At 42.2% G+C, this 25,184-nt stretch overlaps 2 protein-coding genes across 2 annotated transcripts; one reads left to right on the top strand and one right to left on the bottom strand.

Moving 5' to 3' along the window:
* Positions 1 to 761: 761 nt before the first annotated feature.
* LOC130076815 (protein mono-ADP-ribosyltransferase PARP4-like) lies at positions 762 to 20,383 on the bottom strand. The gene is made up of 34 exons (XM_056242073.1): positions 20,262 to 20,383; positions 19,869 to 20,001; positions 19,529 to 19,724; positions 19,106 to 19,220; positions 18,896 to 18,974; positions 18,437 to 18,535; positions 18,167 to 18,325; positions 17,917 to 18,054; positions 17,668 to 17,826; positions 17,388 to 17,539; positions 17,176 to 17,307; positions 10,240 to 10,338; positions 9,940 to 10,123; positions 9,697 to 9,844; positions 9,332 to 9,474; positions 7,958 to 8,089; positions 7,781 to 7,867; positions 7,529 to 7,693; positions 7,390 to 7,433; positions 7,142 to 7,220; positions 6,886 to 7,023; positions 6,557 to 6,764; positions 6,315 to 6,385; positions 5,821 to 6,008; positions 5,637 to 5,736; positions 5,354 to 5,524; positions 4,803 to 4,883; positions 4,641 to 4,721; positions 4,452 to 4,547; positions 3,438 to 3,575; positions 1,663 to 3,312; positions 1,467 to 1,569; positions 1,243 to 1,375; positions 762 to 1,165 (listed from the first exon to the last, which is right to left on the bottom strand). The coding sequence occupies exons 2-34, from the start codon at positions 19,992 to 19,994 to the stop codon at positions 964 to 966; spliced, it is 5,796 nt and encodes a 1,931-aa protein (XP_056098048.1). The 5' UTR covers positions 19,995 to 20,001; positions 20,262 to 20,383; the 3' UTR covers positions 762 to 963.
* A 926-nt stretch (positions 20,384 to 21,309) lies between these two features.
* LOC130076964 (uncharacterized) lies at positions 21,310 to 24,820 on the top strand. The gene is made up of 2 exons (XM_056242274.1): positions 21,310 to 21,895; positions 24,487 to 24,820. Exons 1-2 carry the CDS (start codon positions 21,335 to 21,337, stop codon positions 24,814 to 24,816), a joined length of 891 nt encoding a protein of 296 aa, XP_056098249.1. The 5' UTR covers positions 21,310 to 21,334; the 3' UTR covers positions 24,817 to 24,820.
* The last annotated feature ends 364 nt before the right edge of the window (positions 24,821 to 25,184 follow it).

A 25,184-nucleotide genomic window follows, 5' to 3' on the forward strand; every position in this document is an offset into this window, starting at 1 on the left:
GATTAATTTATAGAATATTATTCATTAAATCGGGTGACAAGACAAAGTCTATTTTTTTTAACATTGTAAGAGTAGAATAAAAAGTCAAGAATCCCTAGAACAGCATTTGATTGAGTTCTTGCCACAGCAGTTACTTTGACAGCCTTTTTCACTGAATGAGACATTATTTTACTGACGGATAAAAATAGGCAGAGCTAAACAGAAAAATTACAACCCAATAAGATTTTTTTTGCTCAATTATTTGACATATATTTGAAATTACCTACATTTTTTAATAAATGCAGAGGGCTAATTATAAGTGGCTTGACGAGTAATTCCCAAGGAATAAATATATTATTCTTCTAATAATCATCCCATGATTTTATGCCGTTTTAACTTGTGTAAAAAAAATAAGTTAATCCAGAGAAAGTCCATTAGTAGGATGGATTATTATTACACAGAACAGGAGGCAACAGCTTTTCTGTGACTGTGTGAGCAGGTCCTTGAGGCACCAACGTGTACGGTAACAAACAATATATTTATTTAAATTTACTTAAAAGAAAGACAGCACAAGCACATGTATCAACAAAACATTTGACAAATAGAATTGTTTCATTTTAAATGATAAATCAACATACTGCTTAATAATCATAGATAATGTGATGACCTACATTAGTGGTTGCTCTGCTAGGACATCAGTGAACTTGAGGAGAAATGACTTAATACATCCACTAAAAATCAAACACTACTACACTTGATTAAAAGTACCTGAAAAAAAAAAAAAAAAAGGCTTACAAAACCTTGATACTTTAGAATACAATGAAATTCAGACATTTTACATCAATATTTTGAGTTAATCTTATAGTTCAAAACAGTCTAAATATATTGTTAAGGCCACTTAAAGGCTAGAAAGATTTTTTTGCAACAAGCAAGCAGCAAGTAAAGCAGCAACTGTAAATGAAGGGGGAAGTGTGTGTCCAGTTCCTACATGACTGATACACACGCACGTCTCTCCAGAACAGGTTTGAGAGGGGAATATGGGTGTGGAGAATCACAGCCCAGCAGCTGACGTGTAGATGATTCCCAATCCCGGCCGATCTCCAGCCTGCTGCACACACACGGATACTGTCTGTCTGTCCGACAGGCCCAGTCCACGGCCCTCTTCACTGCCTCCCAGTGCATTGGTCTGAATGGAGAAGAGCACAAAGTTATGGATCAAATACACAAGAGTGAATCACTATGAGTGAGGACGTGTGCTCGTACCTGGGCTCCTGAGACTCTTTCAGCCGGAGGAGAGACTCCAGCAACTGTCCCACTGCCAGCTTCTTCACCCGGATCAGCTGCAGCACCAGCAGAGTCGCCACCAGTCTCAGAATTTCAGCATGAGCCTTCACACCTGACAGACAAAACATGTGACTGATTAACTGATTCTGACAGGCAAACTGTGTCTAAAAAATGAAGAAGATTTGATTTCAAAAGTCTTATACCAAAGGAACGGATGCCTTTCTCCTGAAGGAAGACATTGGCAAAAAAGTCTACGTCCAGGTTGAGGAAGCTGCTCAGTCTCTCAGTGCACTCCCAGTATCCATCCTATATCCAAACACAATACATAAGTTCATATTCCCTTGACTTACACATTTACATACTGTATATAATCTAGTGCATTAAATCATGTGTAAAAACCTCATGTTGAAGCTCAAACAGCTCCTTCCAGGCAACGGTGTCAGGCTTGCTTGTTTTATCTGCCGTGACCGACAGATTCAAGATGTCATGAGGTTTTGTGAAATGTTGAGTCCTTAGTTGAAAACGAGGAGCAGCCCTTTTTGTTGCTTCCAACTTACATTGTGCAGATGTCAGAGTGTCTTGTGGCCGTAGTAGTTTTTGCCGTTCTAGTTGTTGCGCTTTTGGTTGCATTAGTTGTGTTTGTTTTTGATGAGATGCTTCATAAAGTCCAGAGGATGAGGAACCAAGAAAGCCCAAAGGCTCATTCGTACTTTGAAGGAAACAACCAAAGCCACTAGATGCAGGGAGAGAGGGCGGCGTAGACACTGTGGGATAACCAAAGACAGCGGGGCCAGCCGCCTTGCCACAAAAAGATGCATCCACCCTGCGAAAAAAAGCAGGAGCAAAACTAGGAGTGGGAGACAAGTCCTGCTTAGATGCAAGACGAGGAGGAAAAGGAGGACCGTCAAAGAGAGGAGGAGTTGAGGCGTCACGCTGGATCTCTGAGAGACAGCGAAGGGCAGGGAATTCCATCGTTGAAAAAGATGCGCTCGGCCTGCCAAAAAGAGGAGCAGGAGGAGTGGGGCTGGAAGACAAGAACAGATTAGAAGCAAGACTAGGATTTGGAGGAGGACCTGCAAAGAGAGGAGGAGTTGAGGCGTCACGCTGGATCTCTGAGAGACAGCGAAGGGCAGGGAATTCCATCGTTGAAAAAGATGCGCTCGGCCTGCCAAAAAGAGGAGCAGGAGGAGTGGGGATGGAAGACAAGAACAGATTAGAAGCAAGACTAGGATTTGGAGGAGGACCTGCAAAGAGAGGAGGAGTTGAGCCTTCAAGCCCAAGCGCTAGGCGAAGGCCATGGGCATAAGTTTCAAAGAGGAGAGAGTCCGCTGATGCAGAAATATGAAGGGGAGGAGGCACTGAGGAGGCACCCTTGGAGGCGGGGGGAGGGGGAGTTGGAGGGGGAAGCCTGTCACTCCGGGCACCACCAGAAGGACGAGGAGAAATCCAGTGAGCGTTGGAGCGAGGTTCCATTGACCTTTTAAGAAGGACATGACGAATGTGATGAGGAAGGGGAGCATCCATTGAGGCATCTATAGGACTCACGTCTGTCTGTGATGCAAGGTTATAATTTGAGGAGAGAGATTCTACTGAATCATAGTAACAGGGAACTTGAAGGTTAAGAGGCATTGAGGCTGCAGTGGGAGGAGGAAGTCTGTCACTCATGGAGACACCACCAGTAGGTTCCACTGACTCAAGAAGAACATGGCCAACAGGACTGGGAGCATCCATTAAGGCACTAATCTTAGCGGCAGGGGGAGGGGGGGGTTGAGGCTTTGAATAACTTACATCAGAACTAGAAGAACGGCTACATAATCTTTCTGAATCTAATCTGAAACCGTGAATGCTACCTTCAAAACGTGAAGGACGCCAGCTGCTACTGGAGCAAAGACGAGGGAGAGCTGCAGATGCTTCCATTATAAAATCCTCAATAGGATCCTCATAGTCATCCTCTGAATCATTTTCATCATCATCAAATGCAAATTTACGAGCTGAACTGTGCAGAATAAGAGATGTGGAGCCGCTACTGCGCCATTCCTCTGAATCCATCTAAAAATAAATAAATAAATAAATAAAAATGATTGGTGTGAATACTGAAGATCTGAATACTGAATGATGCCAGCTTAGATACTACATTAAGTGACAACAGCTGTAATTGACCATTTTGTTGTTACCCTAACATCATCAGCACAAATAATGTGCTCAACCATGAGCTTCTCTTCAGTCCAGCCCATATATGGCAAAATATCCACATCCTCTTCTGATATGAGTTTAGGAATATCTGTCAATCCAGCGTCAGGCTCATTCTGGTCCTACAAAGAGCAAATGAGGTCACAAAAGTCATTTTAGTTTAACTTTCATATATCACACTTTAGCAAAAATTGTTATTTACTTATATCAGAGAATTTTTGGTATATTTTCATTATCAATATTTGGTATATTTTCATTATATAGCATCTGCAATAAATTTTGCCGCTGGGCCATTTAGTGTCCCAAGTCTGAAAATGCGATTCACAATGTGCACAGATGGTCACCTTTTATTTTTATTACAACATTTTTAACTAATGATTATAATAGGCAAGTATAAGGAAAAGCTGCCTAAAAACACATGCAAGAAACTAATAATTTGAATAGCTACACGATTAGACATTAAAGGCATAAATGCTTGAGAAAATTGTATTATTTAAAATTGTCTATGAATTAAGAAAAGGTAGAAGATGTTACTTAGGTACTATATGTTATTTTACATTTGTTTGGTCACCCTTTTACTCTGTAATGGTTTGCTCTGTTTTACTATTGAACAGTCTTTACGAATAGGTGTTTTACGAAATTCAAATTTACGAATAGGTGGTAATACACTATTCGTAAAGGCGGTTCAATAGTAAAACAGAGCAAACCATTACAGAGTAAAAAGGGTGACCAAACAAATTTAAGATAGAAAGAAAGAGCAACATAGTTTTTGACTTTTTTGTTTGTTTCTCTTGATCTTGAAACTGAAACTTGAACAAAAGACACAATTCTTTGCACTAAAGAACAACGAAAGATTATTGCTGTTGTTACAGATAAATTAGATTTAAGTTTTTTAATGAATTTTTAATATTATATAATTTAAAAAAGCCATATATTGTTACTATATGTTTAGAATGAATGATCTGAACACATAACCCCTACATTATCAGTAATCATACCCTCTCTTCGATGGCGACAAAACTTGTGAACTGGGACAAGATGGAGAACTCTTTACTGAGCTCAATGATGTAGGACTTCAGCTCTGCTTTCTTCCCCTGATAGAGAGATACAAGACAACAAGTCAAGTTCTTCTGTTAGCAAATTTGCCAGTTCTATTAAAAACAGCAACAATCAGCAAAATATTGCACCTCATGTTCTGCTTCACTGTTGCCTAGAATGCCATCTTCATAGTCTCTGATGATCGCTCTTGCTGTTAACTTGTGAAGGAACTACACACACACACACTCAAATGCCTGATAAAAAATTGATGATGTTTCAGATTATATTTAGTATTTAAGATGTTCACTCACAGTTCCTTTCGTCTTTTGTAGTTCTGTGGTGGAAACCATTGTTTTGATCTCATTCCCACTCAAATCTCCAAACAGTGTGGCCTAAAAGAGTAAATATTACACCATTCAAATGAAATTTACAGCAGCAATTAACATAACTATATGAAGAACAATATTTAATTACTTTCATTTATAGTATGCAACAATATTACTATACTCTGAATAAGTGTCAATATTTACCTACATACTGTATATTTTAAAATATTTTAATATAAAAAATGCCATACAAAATCTTCATGAACATGATAATGCAAACAAACAGTTGATTCAGAGCTTTGAATGTATTTTATGAAACAGTTGGAAATAATTCATGGAAATAAATCAAACTCTAACTCTAATAGTAAAAAATACTAAAATTATAGCTAGATCCATAATGTTTCTTAATTTTACAGTTTTAGCAAAATCTTTGCGGATATATTGTGAATATTACAATATATTACTCAGTCCTAACTACAATAAGTAACAACCATCTGCAACACAATCGGATCAGCTGGTAAATAGCGCAGGTCTACCTGAGTGCAGTGCGGCACAAAGCCGTATATGAGAGTGTGACAGTCACTGAAGAGGCCGTGAAGCTGTGAGGGGGCTTGAACAGGAGGAGGCGCTGTGGGATTAAACTGCTGCCACTTCACTGCCACTGATCTGCAGCCTGGAGACTCCATACGCTGAACCTGAGCGCGCACCTGAAATTACCAGCATATCTAGTAAACTCAAGCCTCAGAGCGGCCCATGTTGAACAGATAATGTTCCCTTTTTCTTAATAAAAACAACAATACAATTAACAGCGTGATTCACCTTCTCTGCCCAAGTGTGTTTCATCTTTGTGTCAAAAAATTCACATGTTCCTCCACCTGCTTGAGCCAAAGCTCTGAGCATATGACGATTAGCTGTCAAGCTAGACAAACACAAACACAAACTGTAGGTTCAGGAATGAATTGAAGTGTTAAAGAGATTTGTGTTGAACTCTTCAAAGGCAGACCTGAGTCCACAGGTGAAGAGGCGCGTGTGGCAGGAGTTTTCTCGGACCAGCTGTAGGGTCAGAGGCTGGTTCTGAACATGTCCATCAGAGAGTAGCAGGATGTTCCTCACGCCCCGGCAGGGAGACAGCAGGCTCAGGCTCTGGAGAGGCCGCCACAGCTCAGTGCCGCCACCAGCGCCACTACAGGACTGAAGAGACCACACATGCAATGACAACTTTAGTGATTAACCAAGGGCTCAAGGTCTAACTGGTTAGTGTGGTACAGTTACACCCTGCTGGGTGATTCTGTAACTACAACATTATGGTGGCAAAACATCTCGCTCTAATTGGAACTGAGTGTCCATGAGCAACAACTGAAAAGCTGAAATGAAGGGAAGATGATGCATAATGTCTCCTGATGGAAGAAGTCAAAAACACAGAAGAATATCTCAATATGCCCTCTTTCAAAGCACAGAAGAAACACTCATCTTTAACCATTTTTTAACATTACTCACCATAATAAATTTTCTGGCTGGTTCAGAGGCTTCATCTAAAGGCACTGGAGCAGGAAAAGCTTCCTTGTAATCTTAAAAACACACACATTTTAAGATTAACACTATGTGAATGAAGGACCAGCATATAATATTCTTCACCCATAATACTTCACTGTGAATTACAAGAATAATAGGGAAATAAAAGTTTCTATATTACAAGATGATCACTAGAACAACAGCAGAATGTTTCAGTGAGCACTAACCAGTGCTGAAAGAGATGATGTTGATCTTCAGTGAGCGGTCCAGAGATTTGAGGACTTGAAGGGCAATCCTGCGGGCGTTCAGCATGGCGTCTCCCCGCATGGACTTGGAGGAGTCCAGTAGAATCACCACATCGCTCACACTGGACGGATCTCCAGAGCTGGAAACCCCGCTTGACTTAAAGTCTGGATAAAACACCAGCATGCAGGCCTGCAGGGATCAGACTCAGAGAGTGTCAGAGAACGACCTTTCTGTGTGTATTTTAGATCAGGCCATGTGAAAGGCCTTTTTGTCTGCAATTTGAATCAGATGTGACTGATTATTTCATTACCTGACTATATTTATCCGGATGGTTCTCGACCCACATCCTGGGCATGTGGATATTAGAAAGACTGAAGGACACCTGTAACCCTTCAGATCCAAGAGTCTGTCCCGGTAACGTGCTGACCACTGCCTTACAGTCGGTCATCTGAACGGGAAAAACACTGATACTGATAATAATACTGTTCATAACCAAATATGTTTTATTTCCTTGGAGAACACAACAAGTATTTAGTAAGACGATCCACAAAAATAAGTAAAATAACCTTGGTTTTGATGCGGTGTGAAGAACTCAAGTTGATGATCTCGTAAGGCATTTCGATGGACATAGACAGAGAAAACTCCCTGAGGAAAGAGGGAACGAATGAAAGAGAGTGTGATATTATAAAGACAACTTGGTTTGCTAAATTAAATAATTGTCTTTAATATTGTAACTAATCAGCAGATGCATTTAGATTTTTAGTGAATCTTTAGTGAATATCCCTGTGAATTCCCCAGTGTTTGAGACTCTCACCCCTCTGACTGAAGCTCCGTCACACCAATCTTTTCAACAGTTGTCTGAAATACAACAAAACTCTCAGTCAAAACACTGTAACTAACAGCAACCCATTCAGTATTTTCAATACAGTGACTAAAGACCAATCATGTTGTACCTGAGTTGTCATATTAAGGGCGGCGCTCTGTTGCCATGGTGCCACGCTGCCAGCCAGTGAGAAGACTATAGAGCCTGATCTCACCACCAGCTCAGTGATGAACGTCACCTTGATCAAAACTGTGGCTCCGGGAGGAAGGTTCCCCACGCTGATAGTGAATACATCCTGCCTCACATAAACACATGACCTTAAAGAAGTCTTCTGTTATTATCACTCATGCATCAGAGAAAGAAACAGTAGTAAGTAACTCACAGGTGCATCCTGGTCCATCAGGTAGGCTCCATGGCCCTTCTCTATGGCTTGCTTATACTCCTTACGAGCCTGCTCTTTTTCCTTTACCTACAGGACAAAGAAAGACATTGAAAACTGATGAGAAAGCAGTTATGAAGAGCAAAAGCTGCATTTGACAGATTCTGAATGACTTTGCACCTTTCCAACGACGTGTTTTCCATTGATAAAGGCTTCAAATCCACACACTGCTGCCGTCTCCTCCAGTGGAAAGACGTACTTTGCTTCAATGGGAACAGCACTCTTGTTTGTGTAGGTCTGAAAAATGATGACCTGATGACAGAGCAGAAAAAGTTTTGGTTTTGCTTACAGTTTGAAATTGTCATTATAATTTTGCTATGGTTCTTTCTTTCTTTTATTTTGTTCTTTTATTTTGTTTTAAGTTCTTGATCACCATGTCATGTCTTGTTCCTATTGCACACCCTAACTGTGTCCATTGCTGTTTTGTTTTCAACTGCCACAAAATTTAACAACACATTTTTGACCACCCCACATTTGCTGTCAGCCTCTTCATCACTAATTAAAATGTTCACATTTTTAATCATTATATTTTCTGATATTTCACTTATTCTATTTATCCTTTATTCTGACTTTTTATATTTCATAACTTTGTTGAACACACGATTGACCTTGGCAGTGAGAGAAAACAGTGATGCTTTGATTGAAAAACACACACACACACACACACACACACACACACACACATTTTAACTATTTATTTGAGTCCACTTAAAATAAATGATTTACAGGGACACAACTACTATAGATGCAGTCAAATGCATGCACATAATCATGGACAAGCGGCATACAGCAGATCTTCACTATATTTAGCGTCACTCAGTTGTTATGGGTACAAGTAGCACCATCTCCGCCAAATATGACGGCTGCCTATAATAGCAGACAGAGCGCAGTACTTTGCTAGCCGTTTAGCCCTCTCTTTGGGCATCCCTAGTTGTTGAAGCCCCCTTACAACCAGCCTGTGTGTGTGTCCTAAGCTGCCAAATATGAGCACAAGAAGTCGGCTCTGATAACCTAGTTCTGAGATGATGTTTAGAAATGGTTGATATTTAATCATCTTAGTCATAAAGGCTTCTTCCATACTAGAGTCAAAGGTACATGCAACCTCCACAACGAACACCTCGCTGATCTCCTCATTAATCACAACAATATCTGGTGTATTTGCAAGCACATGAGAAAAGGTTTCAGAGCTATTACAATTCTGAAACATAGATGATTTTACACAAGAATGTTTGTACATTTTTACAGCAGATGAGAAATGGCTTGATATGTCCTTCACTATAAGATCCACTATTCTGTCGTGGCGTGCGATGTACATTCCTTTATAGGCATGGCAGCCATTCAAGATGTGTGGCAGTGTTTCAGTGATCTGTTCTGTAGTGTGATGCAAACAATGAGGTACCTGAGTTGTAGGAGACACACACACACACACACACACACACACACACACACACACACACTCGCAGTCCAGCAGTAGCGCCAACTGTAGTATCACACCTGACACAGCAGGTCCATCAGCTTGCACCTCACATTGACGGCCTGAAGAGGAATTTTCTGACCATTGCTGTCCAGCAAACCTGCAGTCATCTCCTCCAGAGGGTTTTTAGTGGACTCCAAACCCTCACTGTCATCACTGGACACTAAAGAAACACATCAAACAAAACCAATGATCAATTTCACAAATCCAAATCAGAGCATTCAGCTTTACAGAGCATCAGATGTCCCTGAGGAATGATTTTTCCCTTCACCATGTCACCATGTACACCATTATTATGAGGGGTTGTTTAGTGGGAGTTAAACTCAAACAGATTCCTCCACATAAAAGCTCTTTCTACATGTCCTGTTCACTGGACGTTACTCACAGACGTCAGACGTGTCAGCGAGCTGTGTGAGCTCCACAACTGTGTTGATATGAGGCTGGAACTCTTTTAACTCGTCTCCCTCCAGAGTGTACTGAACCACATACTTCAGTCTGATCTGCTCTGTGTTATAGACAACAAACTCATCATCCTGTCAAATAGAAACCAGCACACACAAACACAAGAATCACATTAGATCCCAAAAACATGAGCAGAAGAATTGAGTAGAGAGAAAATGACTAGCACCTCAAATTCAGAGAGTCTGTTGGGTGTGCGGTGGACTCCATGTACACTGTGGTAGCCTTCAGGGGCGCAGGTCAAAGTGGTGTCTTTCTTCAGCAGGTCTTTGCACCGACCCAACGCCACTTCACACACCAACAACAACCGAGAGCCGTCAGTTACACTGGGCTTGGAGTATTTCACACTAGTGCTTTAACACAGAGCAGAAACTTACTGACTGGCTCAAGTCTTCAGTTGTCATGAAAGTGGAGTATTCATAAATCTGTTATATTAAAAGATGCCTGAGAAATGCAAAAGACCACTGACTTTAGAGAGTCACTGAAGTAGATTCCTCCTCCAAGATTCCCGATATCCGTCCTCTCAATTCCATGCTGTTCGACTCCAACTCTGGGCAGCAGCAGACCTCTACATAGAATATTCCATTAAAATTTGTTTTTTTTAAATTATTAATTACATGATAAACAACAATAAGCAATCAAATGAATGACAATGAATTGCATTAACACTTGCTGAAAAAATTCCCAAAATGAACAAATGACATTACATGATTATTGCGAAGAATAAATCATTGAATAGACATTACAAAAAGTGTTTTCTGTCAATTTATAGACAGATATTAGAGGTTCCCTTTCGAAAGGGAACTTGCATTGCGTCGATTGATGCTAAGGGGAACGCCTCAGTTGTCTGAAATCACAATCAAATCACGGTAATCCTATTGACTGGCGACTGCCCGTGAATCATTCATGTGCGACCTGGAAGTATATAAGGGCGCCTTGCAAACATGATAATCATCTTTTCGTCTTCAGGGACTGTTCTGTCTGTAAGCGCTTGAAAATACAGGATTATGAAATGCACTGAGAACTGTGCAGACCCGTGCTCAAGATATTGGACGCCGGGTGACACACACGAACTGTGCGTTTTCTGTCTGGGAAGAAAGAGCGTGCACAGGCAGGTCTCGAGGGAAATGCCTGGGTAAATTGTGAGCGTTTTTCTTTGAGAACGCACCGCTCTCGAGGGTTCGGTGTCTGGACCTTGAGGCTCAGGTCCCGCTCGTGCTGAATATATAAAAAAAAAAAATTAAAGCAGCGCGGCGACGTGCATTATGGGCTTCCCAGATGGAGCTCGCCGATCGCCTTGAGAGTCGGCGGCTGACAAGGGTGAGCTGCAGGTGGATGATGAAAGCTTTTCTATAAAAAATATAAAATAGAACTTAGTCCGGCAGCGAGTGCTCTTCCGGACGAACAGGAGATGGCTGATCAGGGTGGTGATAATCGGATAGATCCTGAATCTTCTCAGCCACCCTGCCCCGTGTATGCTGAGCGTGGTTGGTGTTATGGAACACGCCGTGGGCAGGCTGCAGCTGCCCTGCCAGTTTGAATGGCAGAGCATACACGTCAGCGGGTCAGGCCGGTGTTGCCCTGCACACCATGGTGTTGCAGGTATACCAGGCTGATCTGCTGGGGAATCTCGACCAGGGGGTGGGGCCCCTGAGGCGGTTACTGAGCTGTGCCACACCACAGATCTAGCTCTCCAGGCCACCAAACAGACTGCTGCCGCGATCGGCTGGTCGATGGCGGCGATAGTGCCACGGAGAGAGATCTGTGGTTGAACCTGGCCGACATCGAGGAGAAAGATAAAGGCTTTCTCCCCGATTCGCCGGTTTCGCCCTCTGAGCTTTTTGGCACCTCCGTGGAGACGGTGGTTGGAAAGTTCAGAGAGGCGAAGGCGTGCTTAGCTGCATTTAGGACCATGTATACCGCTGAGATCCGTATCCACACCCAGACAGACGGGAGGGCATGGCATATCATGGTCCGAGGACCGTAGACAGGGCCAGAGAGCCAGTATCGCCTCTTGTGCGCCTGCTCCGTGAAGGAGTAGGTCGCAGAAGAGGCACGACTCCCACAAAAGGAAGGAGGTGATCCAGCACAAGCACACACAGCGTCGCTGATGGATCACCTCCCTTGAGGGCGTTGTAAGACTGGAAAAACTAGAAGAACTGGAAGAAAGAGCTACTCCCTGAGAGAACAAAGGAAATTAACATTTGAACTCACTCTGGTGCACCATTCGAGACGCAAGTCTCACCTCAGAAGTCTCACCACCTACATCTCTTTCCCTCTACCCCCACTCTCTCTCTCTCATGCTGAGATCACCTGAAATTCATCCAAAATCTATATGGTTTTGATGTGAATAATTATCATACAGTATTACACATGTTTGATATCATTTGAAATGTCTCAGTGCGACTGGTACAAAGGTCTCATTCCCAAAGAAGTAAAACTAAAGATAATAAGGTTTTTAGGAGTTTAGAGATAACCTGTACACAAAGAGGGTGGGTCTTCCAGACAAATGGTCTCCTGCTCTTAAAAGGTGTAACCTCTGAATGCAAATTTCCATTGTGAGCACGTTTCCATGTGAAAGAAGTTTCTGTCTATATAAAGAAATACAACAAGAGAATGGGGGCGTTTTGTAACTCAAAATTAGCCCATGATGCAGAGTGGATGCTGGCACTCCGCATCATATATTTCTAAATGTCGGGTTTAACCTACATCTTTTACTCATTTGATGTTATTGTATTGATTATCTTTGAATTGATTATGAAATTGACATGATACATTTACCTGACATAATAAATTGTAAACATTTGATTTTATTCTAACTGGCTTTGACATTATTTTCAGTAAAGAGTTAAAAAGAATAGTCAAACATTCGCTCACATTTAATGATGCCCAGATATCATTAAAACCTTTTCATTTATGGAGTCAGATGAAATAACGAGATAATACATGAGAAAATGTATGTCATTTAATAAAATTACTTTGCCATGCAGAAAGACAGTAACATGCAGAGAACTTCACCCGCTGATCAAATGCCGCCATTGGATCGATCGAGCCGGGCTTACAGCATGATTATATCTTAGCCCTCTCCTCTCTTCCCCGACTCCCCTGGCGCTTCTTATATCAGGCCTGAAGCTGGGCCCATGGTGAGAACAATGTTCTGATGGCCCGCCTCGGCTTGGTTAGTGAGAGTGCCTCTTTCAGGCATGTAAAGTGGGTAGACCCCATGTTCATAAAGAACTTTCTGGTGAGTCTTCACTTCGCACGCCGCAGGTGAGCTGAGTTGGTCTTCTTTAAGAGTAATTTTTGTGTGCAACTAACACTAAAATGTATCTCTCTACAGACCTGTATAGAGTTATGGGGTCATGTAAATGTCAATGTCATAAGGTCATAAGGCCCTGAAGTTCCCCTGTTAGGTGGCAAGAACGATAGAGAGAAGCACCAGTTGTATGGGCTTCTTTTGTGAGTATGTGATGGCTTCTCTTGTTGTCATATGTAAGATAAAGCGAGGTGTGCCACCGCTCATTCTAGTTGTAAAACTATGTTTATAGCTTAGGCTTCCTCTTATGGTGAGAGCATTTGAGGCCGCTGCTCATTCATATGAAATATGTTCTCAGCGGAGAGTTAAGTGTCAGAACGTCCTTCTAGAAAGAAGAAAGGGAATGTCTATGCTACCACTTGTTTTTTCTACACACATCTGTGTTAGCCTTTTGGGCTATTAGCCACCTCAGGGTAGAGTAGTTGGTCTCTCTCTCTCAAAAAAGTTTTTTGTTTTGGAGTATAGACTGACGCTGGAGCTTCAGATAGAACTTATGTCCGGTCCACAGGACCGTCTGACATTTTTTGGTCCTGAGTACATCGCCTTCTTGAGCTCTGTTTGGGTTTTTAGTAGGCTGAGCGATTCTGCAGCCCCTCGTATGAAAAAAAAAAAAAATTCTCGTAAGGCTGGGGCTCCTCTGAGCCCTCAGGTAGATCTATGCTTACAGGCTAGTCCTCGTCCTGTAGCTGGCCTAGGCTATGCTAGGGATAGTGGAGGCATTGCGCTAAAGCATTTCTGGCTCTGGCCCTTCACTTTGTGAATGTAGGTTTTTAGCATCCCTATATGACAGCCTCCTCCTATGGGAGTCGTTAGGCCAAGGCCCGCCCCCTTCTCTGCATTCTGGGGCGAGAAGAGTAATGCAGCTTGGTGCAGAGGCATGATTTATAAAGACCCTGGGTTAGGCCTCAATAAGGCCTCCCCAATACAATTGGTCTTTCTTGAGCAGGGTTAGGCTGTCTTCGGCCGTTTTCTCACGAAGAGACTGAGTTTGGTCTGCCTGACCCCGCCGTGCAGAAATAGCATATGGATTTGGGCTGCAAGAATAGGCTCCACTCACCTCGCTAAGCTACTGCTCGAGCGTCGGGTTGTAGGTGGGTGACTTACAAGCAAGCCCCACTCCCCTAGGCTGGGCGCAGATAAAATTCTGTCACCTCTAGAGCCGCTGGCGGGCCCGCACCCTGTTAAATCTCAGGGTGAGGTGGTAGTATTCCCCTGTGATACAGGGTAGGTCTGAGTACTTCACTTTCAGTTCTGTATTATCCTACCTCGCACCATTATGGCTCGGGTCAAGCGGAAAGTTCTAACCTTCACTTCTTTTTGGTTTCCTAAGTACGCTCCCGTGAAGCCAGAGCATTGCCCATGCGTACAGATGGTAGGCCCCTGACTCTGGGGCCTCCGTTGAGGCAGAGTGGTGCATGTTGTCCTCCCCTTGCTTAAAGAGTGCTGCGTTTTTTGCTGAGTACACTGCCATGGGCAATGTGATTAGGTACCAGGATACTGTAGGCGCTGTGTAAACAGCTTATCTGCCAACGAAGGCTGCGCAGGTAGGTAGTAGGCCTCAGCAGGCCTCCTTGACTGGGCAGCCCCCAAAATGCGCGCGGTAGGCCAGCTTACCTCAGGTGGTTGGCCTTAGTAGTTCGGGCAGTAGACTCCCTTAAGACGAGTTCCCAAATACGGGCACTAGGTAGCCAGCCCTCTGGTTATCAGGTAGTAGGCCTCACCAGGCCTCCTTGTAAGTGGTCTCCCAGCAATGCTGGGTTCTGGCAGCTAGTGGCCGCTTGCTATCAGTTCAGCTGGCCTTAGCAGGCAGCTTCTGAAGGTGAGCTTGCGCCCTAGCCTGACTAATGGTCATTTTCTGCTACTGGTTCCCTCCCGGAACCTCTTTTATCTAGCCCACAGCCTGGTTTGCCTACCAGGCAGGCCATGTGCTCCCCTCACTGAGGGTCACTATGAGTACTCAGCCTCCTGAGTCTGGTCAGATGGTCGTAGGCCTCTCGTGAGGCCTCCCAGTTAGATTAGCCCTTAGGCCTTTTCAGGCCTTCTCAGTTTCTGAAACACAAACACTGGGTAGATCTGTGGATCGAGCAGAGACACTCCCCTCGCTAGCAAGGATTGTAAGCACTATGCTGAGTCATGTTCTCCGGGATACCTGAGATCTGGGCCGAGTGGTTCACTGTCAGCTTCGCAGTCCCCCGGGTTGGATGCCTTACCTAAAGGCAAGTGTCCAGAGGCTCTGTCTTCAGACAGACAGGAAGTTGGACAGACTGAAGTGTCCAATGTAAGTGACGCCAGGTCAGGCCTTCCTGATCCGTGATTGGCTGGGGCTCCTTCGGGTTCCCTAGCCACATTCCCTAGAAGGGACCCCTTCTAAATTTGAAGCTGTGGTCCTAGGCCCCATGAACAGGCCCAGGTAGTCCTTTCATTTACCCTTTCACACATACGATCACACCGGTGTGATCAGTCTTGGCTGGTCCCTGGGGCGTACGATCACACCGGTGTGATTAGAACGGTCAGTGCATCACGTGATCAACTGCTAAATTCAAACGTGCTTTCGTGCGTTGGGTGGCGCTGAGCCAGAGACAGACGCGCTCAGTGCTGTATTTATATCACAACTATTCAGTGTTTTCAACCACATAATGTTTATTTTAGGTTTCAGACATTTAAATACACATAAGTACTAGCAAAAAAATTATTTTGAGTTTGTAAAATACACACTGATGTCTACGGAAGCGGCAATAATAATCCTTTCCATTATAATAAGACGACACGTTTTATTCATATCAGATACACAATGTGTAAGTAGCTTTACATTTTACCCTATTCTTCTCCCAGTTCACCGCCCACTTACTTTCATGTATTTCGTCAGAAGTTGAGGAATTGACGTGTTGTAAACTAACATGGCGCCGCCCATCGCACATACAGCTCAACTAACGCAATCGTTATAAAGGTGTTTAAACAACAGAACACATCCACTTGCACATATTTGACAATCAGAATATCAGTGTTTCATGTTATAGCTAATACATTTGTGAATATTTTGAATAAAAAAGGGAAAATTACATAAAAGCAGATCATCATTCATTCAGCGCTGTGTTGTGGTTGCGCTGTGTCACGTGACAAGCAATGACGCGTCACCATGGAAACATTAAAGTGACAGGTTCTAAATAACGGTCGCCTAGAAAAACTCACGCTGGGGGGATCAGTTAGAATATTTTAAACTTACGTGTGAAAGGGTTAATCAAGGTTTATGGAGGTTTTCCTGTGGAACGTATAGATTGGGCTTTGACCGTAGGGAATGCTGTCACTGACAGCCCAGTGTGACCTGAGGGTGAGTGGTTCTGGCATTTCATTTGAATTTGCTGGTTTTGACAGTTGTCACTGCCAATGGGTATGCACTCCCCTTAGCATGGTGGCGTTGGTATATCGTTCCCCTTAGTGTCAATCGACACAGTGCGAGTTCCCTTTCGAAAGGGAACTTCTAGGTTACGACTGTAACCTCTGTTCCCTGAGAACATGCCTCGGGGCCTGCCTACCAAACAGTCCCTTCAGACGAAAAGGTGATTATCATGTTTGCAAGGCGCCCTTATATACTTCCAGGTCGCACGTTAATGATTCATGGGCTGTCCCCGGTCAATAGGATTACCATGATTTGATTGTGATTTCAGACACCTGTCACGCCTGGGGCGTGACGCAGTGTCTCATTCCCTGTTCTCGGGGAACAGAGGTTACAGTCGTAACCTAGATGTTTTTACAGAGTTTTTCAGGGTTGGTCTACATGGTGTTTTTAGTATTGCTCATTTACTTTATTTTTACATTTAGATTAATTTTGCCATACTTTATTAATCATTTAATAACAGTTAAATTTAATCTTATTACATTTAATGCAAATCTCAACAACAATGTCCATTTTTGTACATTATTATTTCTAAATGCACTTACTATCAGCCATAACAAGAAACATGGTTCAACCACACCTACTGTGTCTGTCTTCACTTACTCCACCACAGTATATGGTCTGCATAAACATAGGTTTGTGTGGTTTTGTCACAGTGTGTAAATATTATTATTTTTTAAAGAATATGTTCTTACCGTGACAGTATTCCAACAAAACTACTGGGACTAGTGGAGTGAAGGAGAGGCTTAATGTTGCCTATATCCTCCCAAAACATTTGAAGCTCCACCCCTCTGCTTACACGCAGTATCTGCTGAATCTGAACAGGCCTATAGTGGATACAAGATTAACACCATCATAATATATTCATGTTTGAACTTCAGACCACAATCATCACAATCAAGTTTACCTTTCATGAAGCAGTTGAGAGACAACATGAAACTCAGGGTTTTGTGGTGGAACAACCTCAATGCTGCACCTCAGAGCTCGATACTTTCCCAGAGACGAGGGCGAGGGGCTTCCCAGAGTGGCTTCACTCACATTCAAAATGTCTCTTATCAGCTGAGGACGACAGAAGAGTTTAAAGTACCAGTCTGCACTGTGGAGTTAAAATCCAAATAGAAGAATCTACCAAAATCCCCAAATGTGAAGGAATCTATATAACTGTATACTATAATTGCATACGTTACCTGACAAAGATCTAGTTTCTGAGACACAAGCTTGTGTTTGGAAGGAGGGTCGATCATTCTGAGGGGTAGAAGAGTGTTGACCTCCTCTAGCAGGGCCTTGACTTCATCCTCTTTCTGAGTCTTTTGTGCCTGCAGTAACAATCCCTCCACCCTGCTCACCTGCAACAGCACAGAGACATTAAACACACAACATTCCTGTGAGCTTCATGATTGGATGTGTGTGTGTGATTATCAAAGGCTCATTCTCACATCATTAAGGCTGATTCTGGAGACAGGGACTGTCAGGATGTCACTAAGGGAACCGAGAGCTTCGGTCCAAACCAGCTCCACAAAGACGCCAACTTCCTGTGATAATGAGCTGCAGTTCAGCTTCTCCTCCAACAGAAGCTGCAAATCAAAAGATGAACTAATTTTAATCTCATTGGACACGTTATATATGCACATACTGTACAGTATCAACTGAATAAAATAGATCTTCATAGAGATGTTTCTGTCTAACCTGCTGCAGGCTGTAGGACGCCAAGTGTTCAACCTCAGGAGGAAGGGTGTGAGTCCTTGTGAATCCCTGTGTCTCCATCTCCTTCATCAGCAGCAGATACGCTTCCACAGCATCCTCAGACGTCACGCAGTACACAAGCTTGTCCTGCACCACTGCGCTCTACAGTGAGAGAGTGTCAAGACTGTCAAGTGTTCATTACCTCTCTCACAATATATGAGTCCTATGATAACAACATCTAAACAGTTTAAACGGTGTTTGAGATGACTAAACCTCAGCTTCATGCAAGATTGAAGACAACACACGATACTGCTGGCCTTTTCGTCCTCTGGCACTCTGCAGCTCCAAAACAGACAAAGTCTTGGGTTTGACCTGCAACAGGCATGAAAACACCTTCAAACTCAGGCAGTGATGGAGGCTACAATAATCACTTCAGGAATGTGTTAAACTGGTCATCGTACATTTTATTACTATTTTATTTTTCCCCTGAGTTCCACTTATTTGTCAAATTTATGACATACGGGTATTGTGTGCATGTATTTATCTGTCTGATTTCAGAAAGTTGTGGAAGCTGAAAGAAAGTCATTTTTGCAGTGTATTTTGAATAAATTGTCTACTTTGAGTTCTGAAATGTACAGTGTGTTTTCATTATACACTAACTCTTTTAATTAAAAAGATTAAGGGAAAATCGATTTTTTTAATGATGTGACACACTATGACACACTCACTCACCCTCTCAAAAATGGAATACTTGGCCACTTGAAAATGTGAAGGAAATTCAGGCAGCTCATGGTCGCCGCCTCTGTAAACTCTGCATTGGGTAAATGCAAAGATGAAAGGGTTAACTAGCATATCTAAATAAATGATGTGAAAATTGTAGAACAATAAAGAAACTTTTTAATAACACTCAAGGACTGACGATGACAAAAAACAAGAGCATACCTGAACCTGCTAAGACTGGGTCCGCCCTTCTCAAGAGCCGCTATCTCAGTCTTCGGGAATTCAGACTGACCTTTGAACTCCTCTTTTTCTTGTATCTGGGTCGACACTTTTCCCTCTTTATGGTGAAAAACAACAGTATGTCAACAGCTCCACAAAACCGCATGGTTTAATCTCATTTAATACTCATTACCTAAATATATCAAATATATTTCTCAACAAAAATGTACTGCAACAGAAGAGTACAAAAACAGAACAAAACACCCCCACAGTAAGCAAACACAACTAATCTGGCTGTGACACTCCCATCCATTCTGTCCCTCCACCTTTGATTACACATCTCATGTGACTTGACACAAACATCTGATATCTATTCTAACCAAAGAAAGAAAATGTGAGAATTCAATAAATTAATGAAACTTCGACCTGGACAAGAGATGAATTCAGAGGTGGGATAAGCCAGCTGTGGGGCCAAATCATGCTCCGTCAAAGGCAGGAGATGCCCTTCATCCAGACAGCACCACACATACTGCGTCCCAACCACTGGGATCCGGAGCTTCTGGATGCTGCTCTGCCGGTTACTGCTCAGGTCATTCACACTGCTAGTGACTACAAAAGAGCACTGGAGAAGAGAAAAGCAGGTCAGAAGACACACTGCAGCTCTTTAGAAGGAACATTGCGCACTTAATTATTTTAACCTCTTGGGGCACTGTAAGCATTATAAAGCAGAAAGGGCCTCATTCCCATGTTACGATGGGATACGAACCTCTTTGTTGATGACATAAGATACGTTTCCTCCATTATCCAGAAGAGCCAATCTCAGCTTCTTCTTCTCTTTATAAGGGACATTCTTCACATCTAACACTACAGTACAGTTTTCAAACACTGTCATGATTCCACTTTCTGAACATGCCAAGAAAAGCGACAGAAAAAAAATCCTGCAGTAAATATCAATCACATGATGAACACAATAAAAATAGCGTGTCCTTCTATTTGCGTATCAACATAAAAATATTCGACCTGGACTATTTATTTAACAAATCAATTCTCGTATACACATGGAGGTTATGATATCCCTTGATATAAAGTTAAACAGTCGGCAATAATCCATCCTGCTGCATCTAGTGCTGTCATGCCAGCAGACGGAAGAACATCTTACCGTGAAGTCAGAGTCGAGTTAAGATACGTTTAGATTTTAAGAAAATACCATTAAAGAAAGAGTAAATAATCTCCCGTGTAAGGTTCATTAGAAAAGTGCTTCGGCTTCCTGACTCATATTCCTGTAAAGACACACCTCCTCCCTGCTATTAAAAACCTGGGCTCCATCTAGTGGTTGAAACGGTCCTTAGAATGATTACTATACAGTCTCTACACGCATAGAGGGGCGCTGCATCTCTCCAACCTTACTGTTGTTGTGGGATAAATAATCCTAACTGTCCCTCCCTTTCCTCTGCCACATCCACTGAGAAGACGGAGCAGCGGATATCAGCCGTGTTATGTTTGTTGAACTACTGAGATTGTATCAGCCCGCGGTGCTTTACAGCTCTTGCACGGGCGTCAGTTTGGTTTGAAATGTGGTGGGGACAGAGACGCATTCGGAAGTGCATTTTCAAAAGTGCTGGGTACAAATTCTGCAGCCTGTTTAACCCGTAAATAAATGCATCGATCCGCGAATTTCATTTGAGTTTTTAAATGGTCTGGTGGTAGATCTTTTGCCAAGCGTGTCAGAGGTGACGGGTTCTAATCCGCCCTCGGTATAGTTTTTTTTTCTCTCAAAACTGAATAATGTTCATCAGTGGTTACAGTCTATATCAAGCAGCCAGGGACACGTTTGTGTGCATTTTATTTTGTAATTTCACCGGAATGAATATATACAGAGTCTCTCCGCAACGGCGATAGATTGAAGTGCGCGTCCGAGTGAAGACTGTGCGCGAGCCACAGAGAACACTGTATCCACGACACTGATAGCAGCGGACACGAGCGCTCAGCTTGAGTTAAAAAACAAAACATTTTAGCTAGATCTCTTATTTAAGAGCGAACTAAATGAATGCTCTGCTAGTTAACTGGAGATGTTTTATTTGTATTAGGTACATCCGACCGTGCCTCAATGTTTCCAAGAGTGGTGGGTACAAAATGACTCATGACGAAATCTGGTGGGGACGCGTACCCACCGTCCCCACCGAAATCGACGCCTATGAGCTCTTGTATGGGTTCCGTTAAGCGTATGCAGAAATGGCTCGACACACGTTTTTTTCAACTTATGTACTCAGAAATGTACCCGTCAGGACAGCTGTCATAGTCCTGGCCATGCTTATCTTTTTCAAATATGTGTTCACGTGCCCTTGCACAACTCGCGAGACAACTCTCCTGCACTGCTGGCTCTACCTGTGTCTGCCAATAGGCATACTGTTCTTCATTATGATCCTCATCAACGCTCAGCTCCTGAAGATGTGCAGATGTTACGTATGCAGATGTTGCGTCAGCAGCCAGAGCAGATGTTGTAAGAGTGAGTGCTGCGATACTTTTGAATGCTGCTGTTGTGCTGGGGGTTACTGTTATCATCCAGAACGCTGTGGACAGGAAGGATGGTATTATTGTGGCATTATATGGAAGCATCTATTCAATGTCTTTTATGCAGGATCGCTGTGGATAGTCGTTGCATTTATTGACGGGGATTGGTACGTTTGCATGCGGACCGTTAATGTGAACGGTACCGGGGAGCAAATTGCGTGCAAGGATCTACCAACTCCAGGAGAAGCAGAGACTCTAAGAAAATTTGACAGTGAATCACGGGTAAATTTGATCTGTGTTATTTATTATATTGCTATCCCTCATATTTGATCACACAGTTAACAATTTCGGTTCACAGAACGTAGGCTACTGGGAAGTTTTTGGTAAGAAAAAAAAGAAGAAGAAATAAAAACATTCAGAGAACGTTTTTTGGCTTCCTAAAATTATTTGGTTTCCAAATTGGAAAAACCATATAGGCCTACATTAGGGAAACGTTCTGTGTTTGTTGGTTACATATGTTAGGCGAAATCAGAAATGACAGAAAGTGCTTGTTAAAAAATCAATATGTATTTAGCTTTTATTTTTATATTTAATTTAATTTTTAATTTTTATTCATTTTCTAATGTGCTTTTGTCATTTTTATTATTGTTCGTTTTTAAAAAAGGAATCTATTTTCTATTCTATTTTTACCTTTATTTATCTTTTCAGTCTTAGTAATTTTAGTACTTCAACTTTAACTTATTTCAGTTATTGCCAAGGCAGCATTTCTTATTTCTCAGGTTTTTTTAAATTTAAGTTTTTCATCTAATTTTTATACAGTCCCTGACAAAAAAGTCTTGTCTCTTGTGTACAAATTGACCTGAAGTGCCGCTGAAATATATTTCTAATCAAGATTTTTTTTACAAGAAATGGCTCATTTTAATCCCAACAGCTTTTGTAATAATGTTTCAGTGCAAAACGAAACTGTCAAAAAGCATTCTAATATTCACAGCTTGGTAAAGCCCATTGAGTCAATTTTTGCAAAGACATAAGTGTTGTCGCCTTGTCATATGAGCTTCACCTGTGACTAATAATGGATCAATTAGGTCTCAGGTGTGTATAAAAACAACCCCAGTACACTAGACCTTCACATCAACTGCAACTAGACCTCTGCAAACATGCCTAAGATTCACCCTGAGACTAAAGTTTTGATTATCAAGAGGCTGAAGACCAGATCCACTGCTGATGTGGCAGACACCTTCAATGTGTCTCAGCGTCAAGTACAGAGGATAAAAAAAACCATCTGAAGACACTGGAGACATTTTTGACAAGCCCAGGTCAGGCAGACCCCGCAAGACAACTTCTCGAGAGGACCGTTTGTTGGCTCGAAAATCCAAGGCCAGCCCATTTTCCCCTGCAGCAGAGCTCCACGAGACCTGGTCACCTGAAGTCCCTGTGTCAACCAGAACAGTTTGTCGGATTTTGTCTCGAAATGGCCTCCGTAGTCGAATCAGTGCCCAGAAGCCAGCACTAAACAAAAGACAATTGAAAAACCGTGTGGCATTTGCCAAGGCCCACAGCCTGCTAAAAGGATGGACGCTGGAAAAGTGGAAGGTGGATTTTTCAGATGAATCTTCTGTTGAATTACACCACAGTGGCTGCAAATATTGCAGGAGACTTACTGGAGCCCGCATGGATCCGAGATTCACCCAGAAAACAGTGAAGTTTGGTGGCGGAAAAATCATGGTCTGGGGTTACATCCAGTATGGGGGTGTGCAACATCAATAGTCTAAAATACCAAGAAATCTTAGCTACCTCTTATATTCCCAATCCCAACCATAAAAGAGGCCAAACTCTGCAGCGGGATGGTGCTCCATCGCATACTTCCATCTCCACATCAAAGATGATCAAGATGCTCCAGGATTGGCCAGCCCAGTCACCAGACATGAACATCATTGAGCATATGTGGGGTAGGATGAAAGAGGAAGCATGGAAGACGAAACCAAAGAATATTGATGAACTCTGGGAGGCATGCAAGACTGCTTTCTTTGCTATTCCTGATGACTTCATCAATAAATTGTATGAATCCTTGCCAAACCGCATGGATGCAGTCCTTCAAGCTCATGGAAGTCATACAAGATATTAAATTTGGATCTCACAGCACCAATATTTAATTTGCGGCCATATTTTTGTATTTGCAGTAAATTTGTTCAATTTCTGTATAGGCGACAAAACTTTTGTCTTGCCAAAATTTGACCTTTCTGTCTTGTTTAAATGATAAATCTTTTTTCAGTGAAACTAATTTATTTCAGTGCATTGAACATGATTTGGGAGGGTTTTAGCTTTTCATATGAGCTATTTCTAACACCAATTGATTAATTAAAAGTCAGGTTAATAGCAGGTGTTTCTACAAAATAGATAAGCGACAAGACTTTTGTCAGGGACTATTATATTTTATTTCAGCTTTATTTTCGGTTACCGAAAACTATTTTTAACAGTTTTAGTTCTAGTTAACAATAACACTTGATTGAATCTGCTGCAGAATTGAAAGTGTTTTCACTTTTACAATTAATAGACATTGGTTGAGCATGTTTTCCTTCTTTTTAAAAAAAAGTTTATTTAATCTGTTCACCATGCCCTCTGAAACTATATTATATACAAAATAAATTATTACCTTTCTAAAATTAATCCATACGTTAAAGGATTTCTCTGCTGCTAACATCCTGAAATGATGCTGGTGAAAATTGTGTATTTTTTTTTTTATTTTTTTTTTTTTACACTTAATGTTTCTACTGGTTTCTACCAAATGGTAGAGAGGCATGTTAAATGGTTAAATAGATTGTGACCTTGACCTATGCCATTTTTTCAATTGAATTAGTTTTTTCTTCTTCTAGGTAATTGGCCTAATTCTTATTCTTGGCCTTTCATTTTTGTTGACGATAAGCTCATCTCTCATGACCCGATGGAAGCCGTATTATAAATCACTCTATGAGGTTTATCTGGAGCGAGAGACTTCAGCCATTCTGGAGGAGAGACTACATGAAAAAGCAGTGGACAGAGCCAAGCATGTCAGTGAGATTTCACTGAGAAACATTCAGAATCCACACATGAACACCACTCAGGGCGATGCACGTCATGTTCAGTATCAACCGTTAGGGAACACTGAAAAAGACGTGTGGCATCAAATATCAGATCCGGCCCTACATTTAACAGAGTTTCCATAGGCAATGTCAGTTCCCTTTCGAGGGAACTTCCGCTGCGTCGAAAATCGACACTATGGGGAACGCCTTCAGCGTGACGCGTCTGAAGCCTGTATGGAACTAGTCCAATCTTGATTGGTGCTGCGTGATGACGTCACTCGTGACGCCGCATGTGACGGTGAACCGGAAACTATAAAAGGACACCGGCAACATAATGGCGCCAGCTTTCTGATCTTCAGCAAGCGTTCTATGTGACTGTGTGTCTTATTTGGTGTTGTTTGTGATTGTATTTGTGAGAGATGGCAGCTAAGAAGCAGTTCAGACAGTGTGCGTCCCCTTGTCCACGCTTTTTGAGCGAGGGTGACACACACTCGCTCTGTGTTGTTTGTTTG

Source organism: Rhinichthys klamathensis, unplaced genomic scaffold (assembly GCF_029890125.1).
Source record: "Rhinichthys klamathensis goyatoka isolate OS25496 unplaced genomic scaffold, OSU_Roscu_1.1 h1tg000021l_1, whole genome shotgun sequence".
Classification (NCBI taxonomy): domain Eukaryota; kingdom Metazoa; phylum Chordata; class Actinopteri; order Cypriniformes; family Leuciscidae; genus Rhinichthys; species Rhinichthys klamathensis.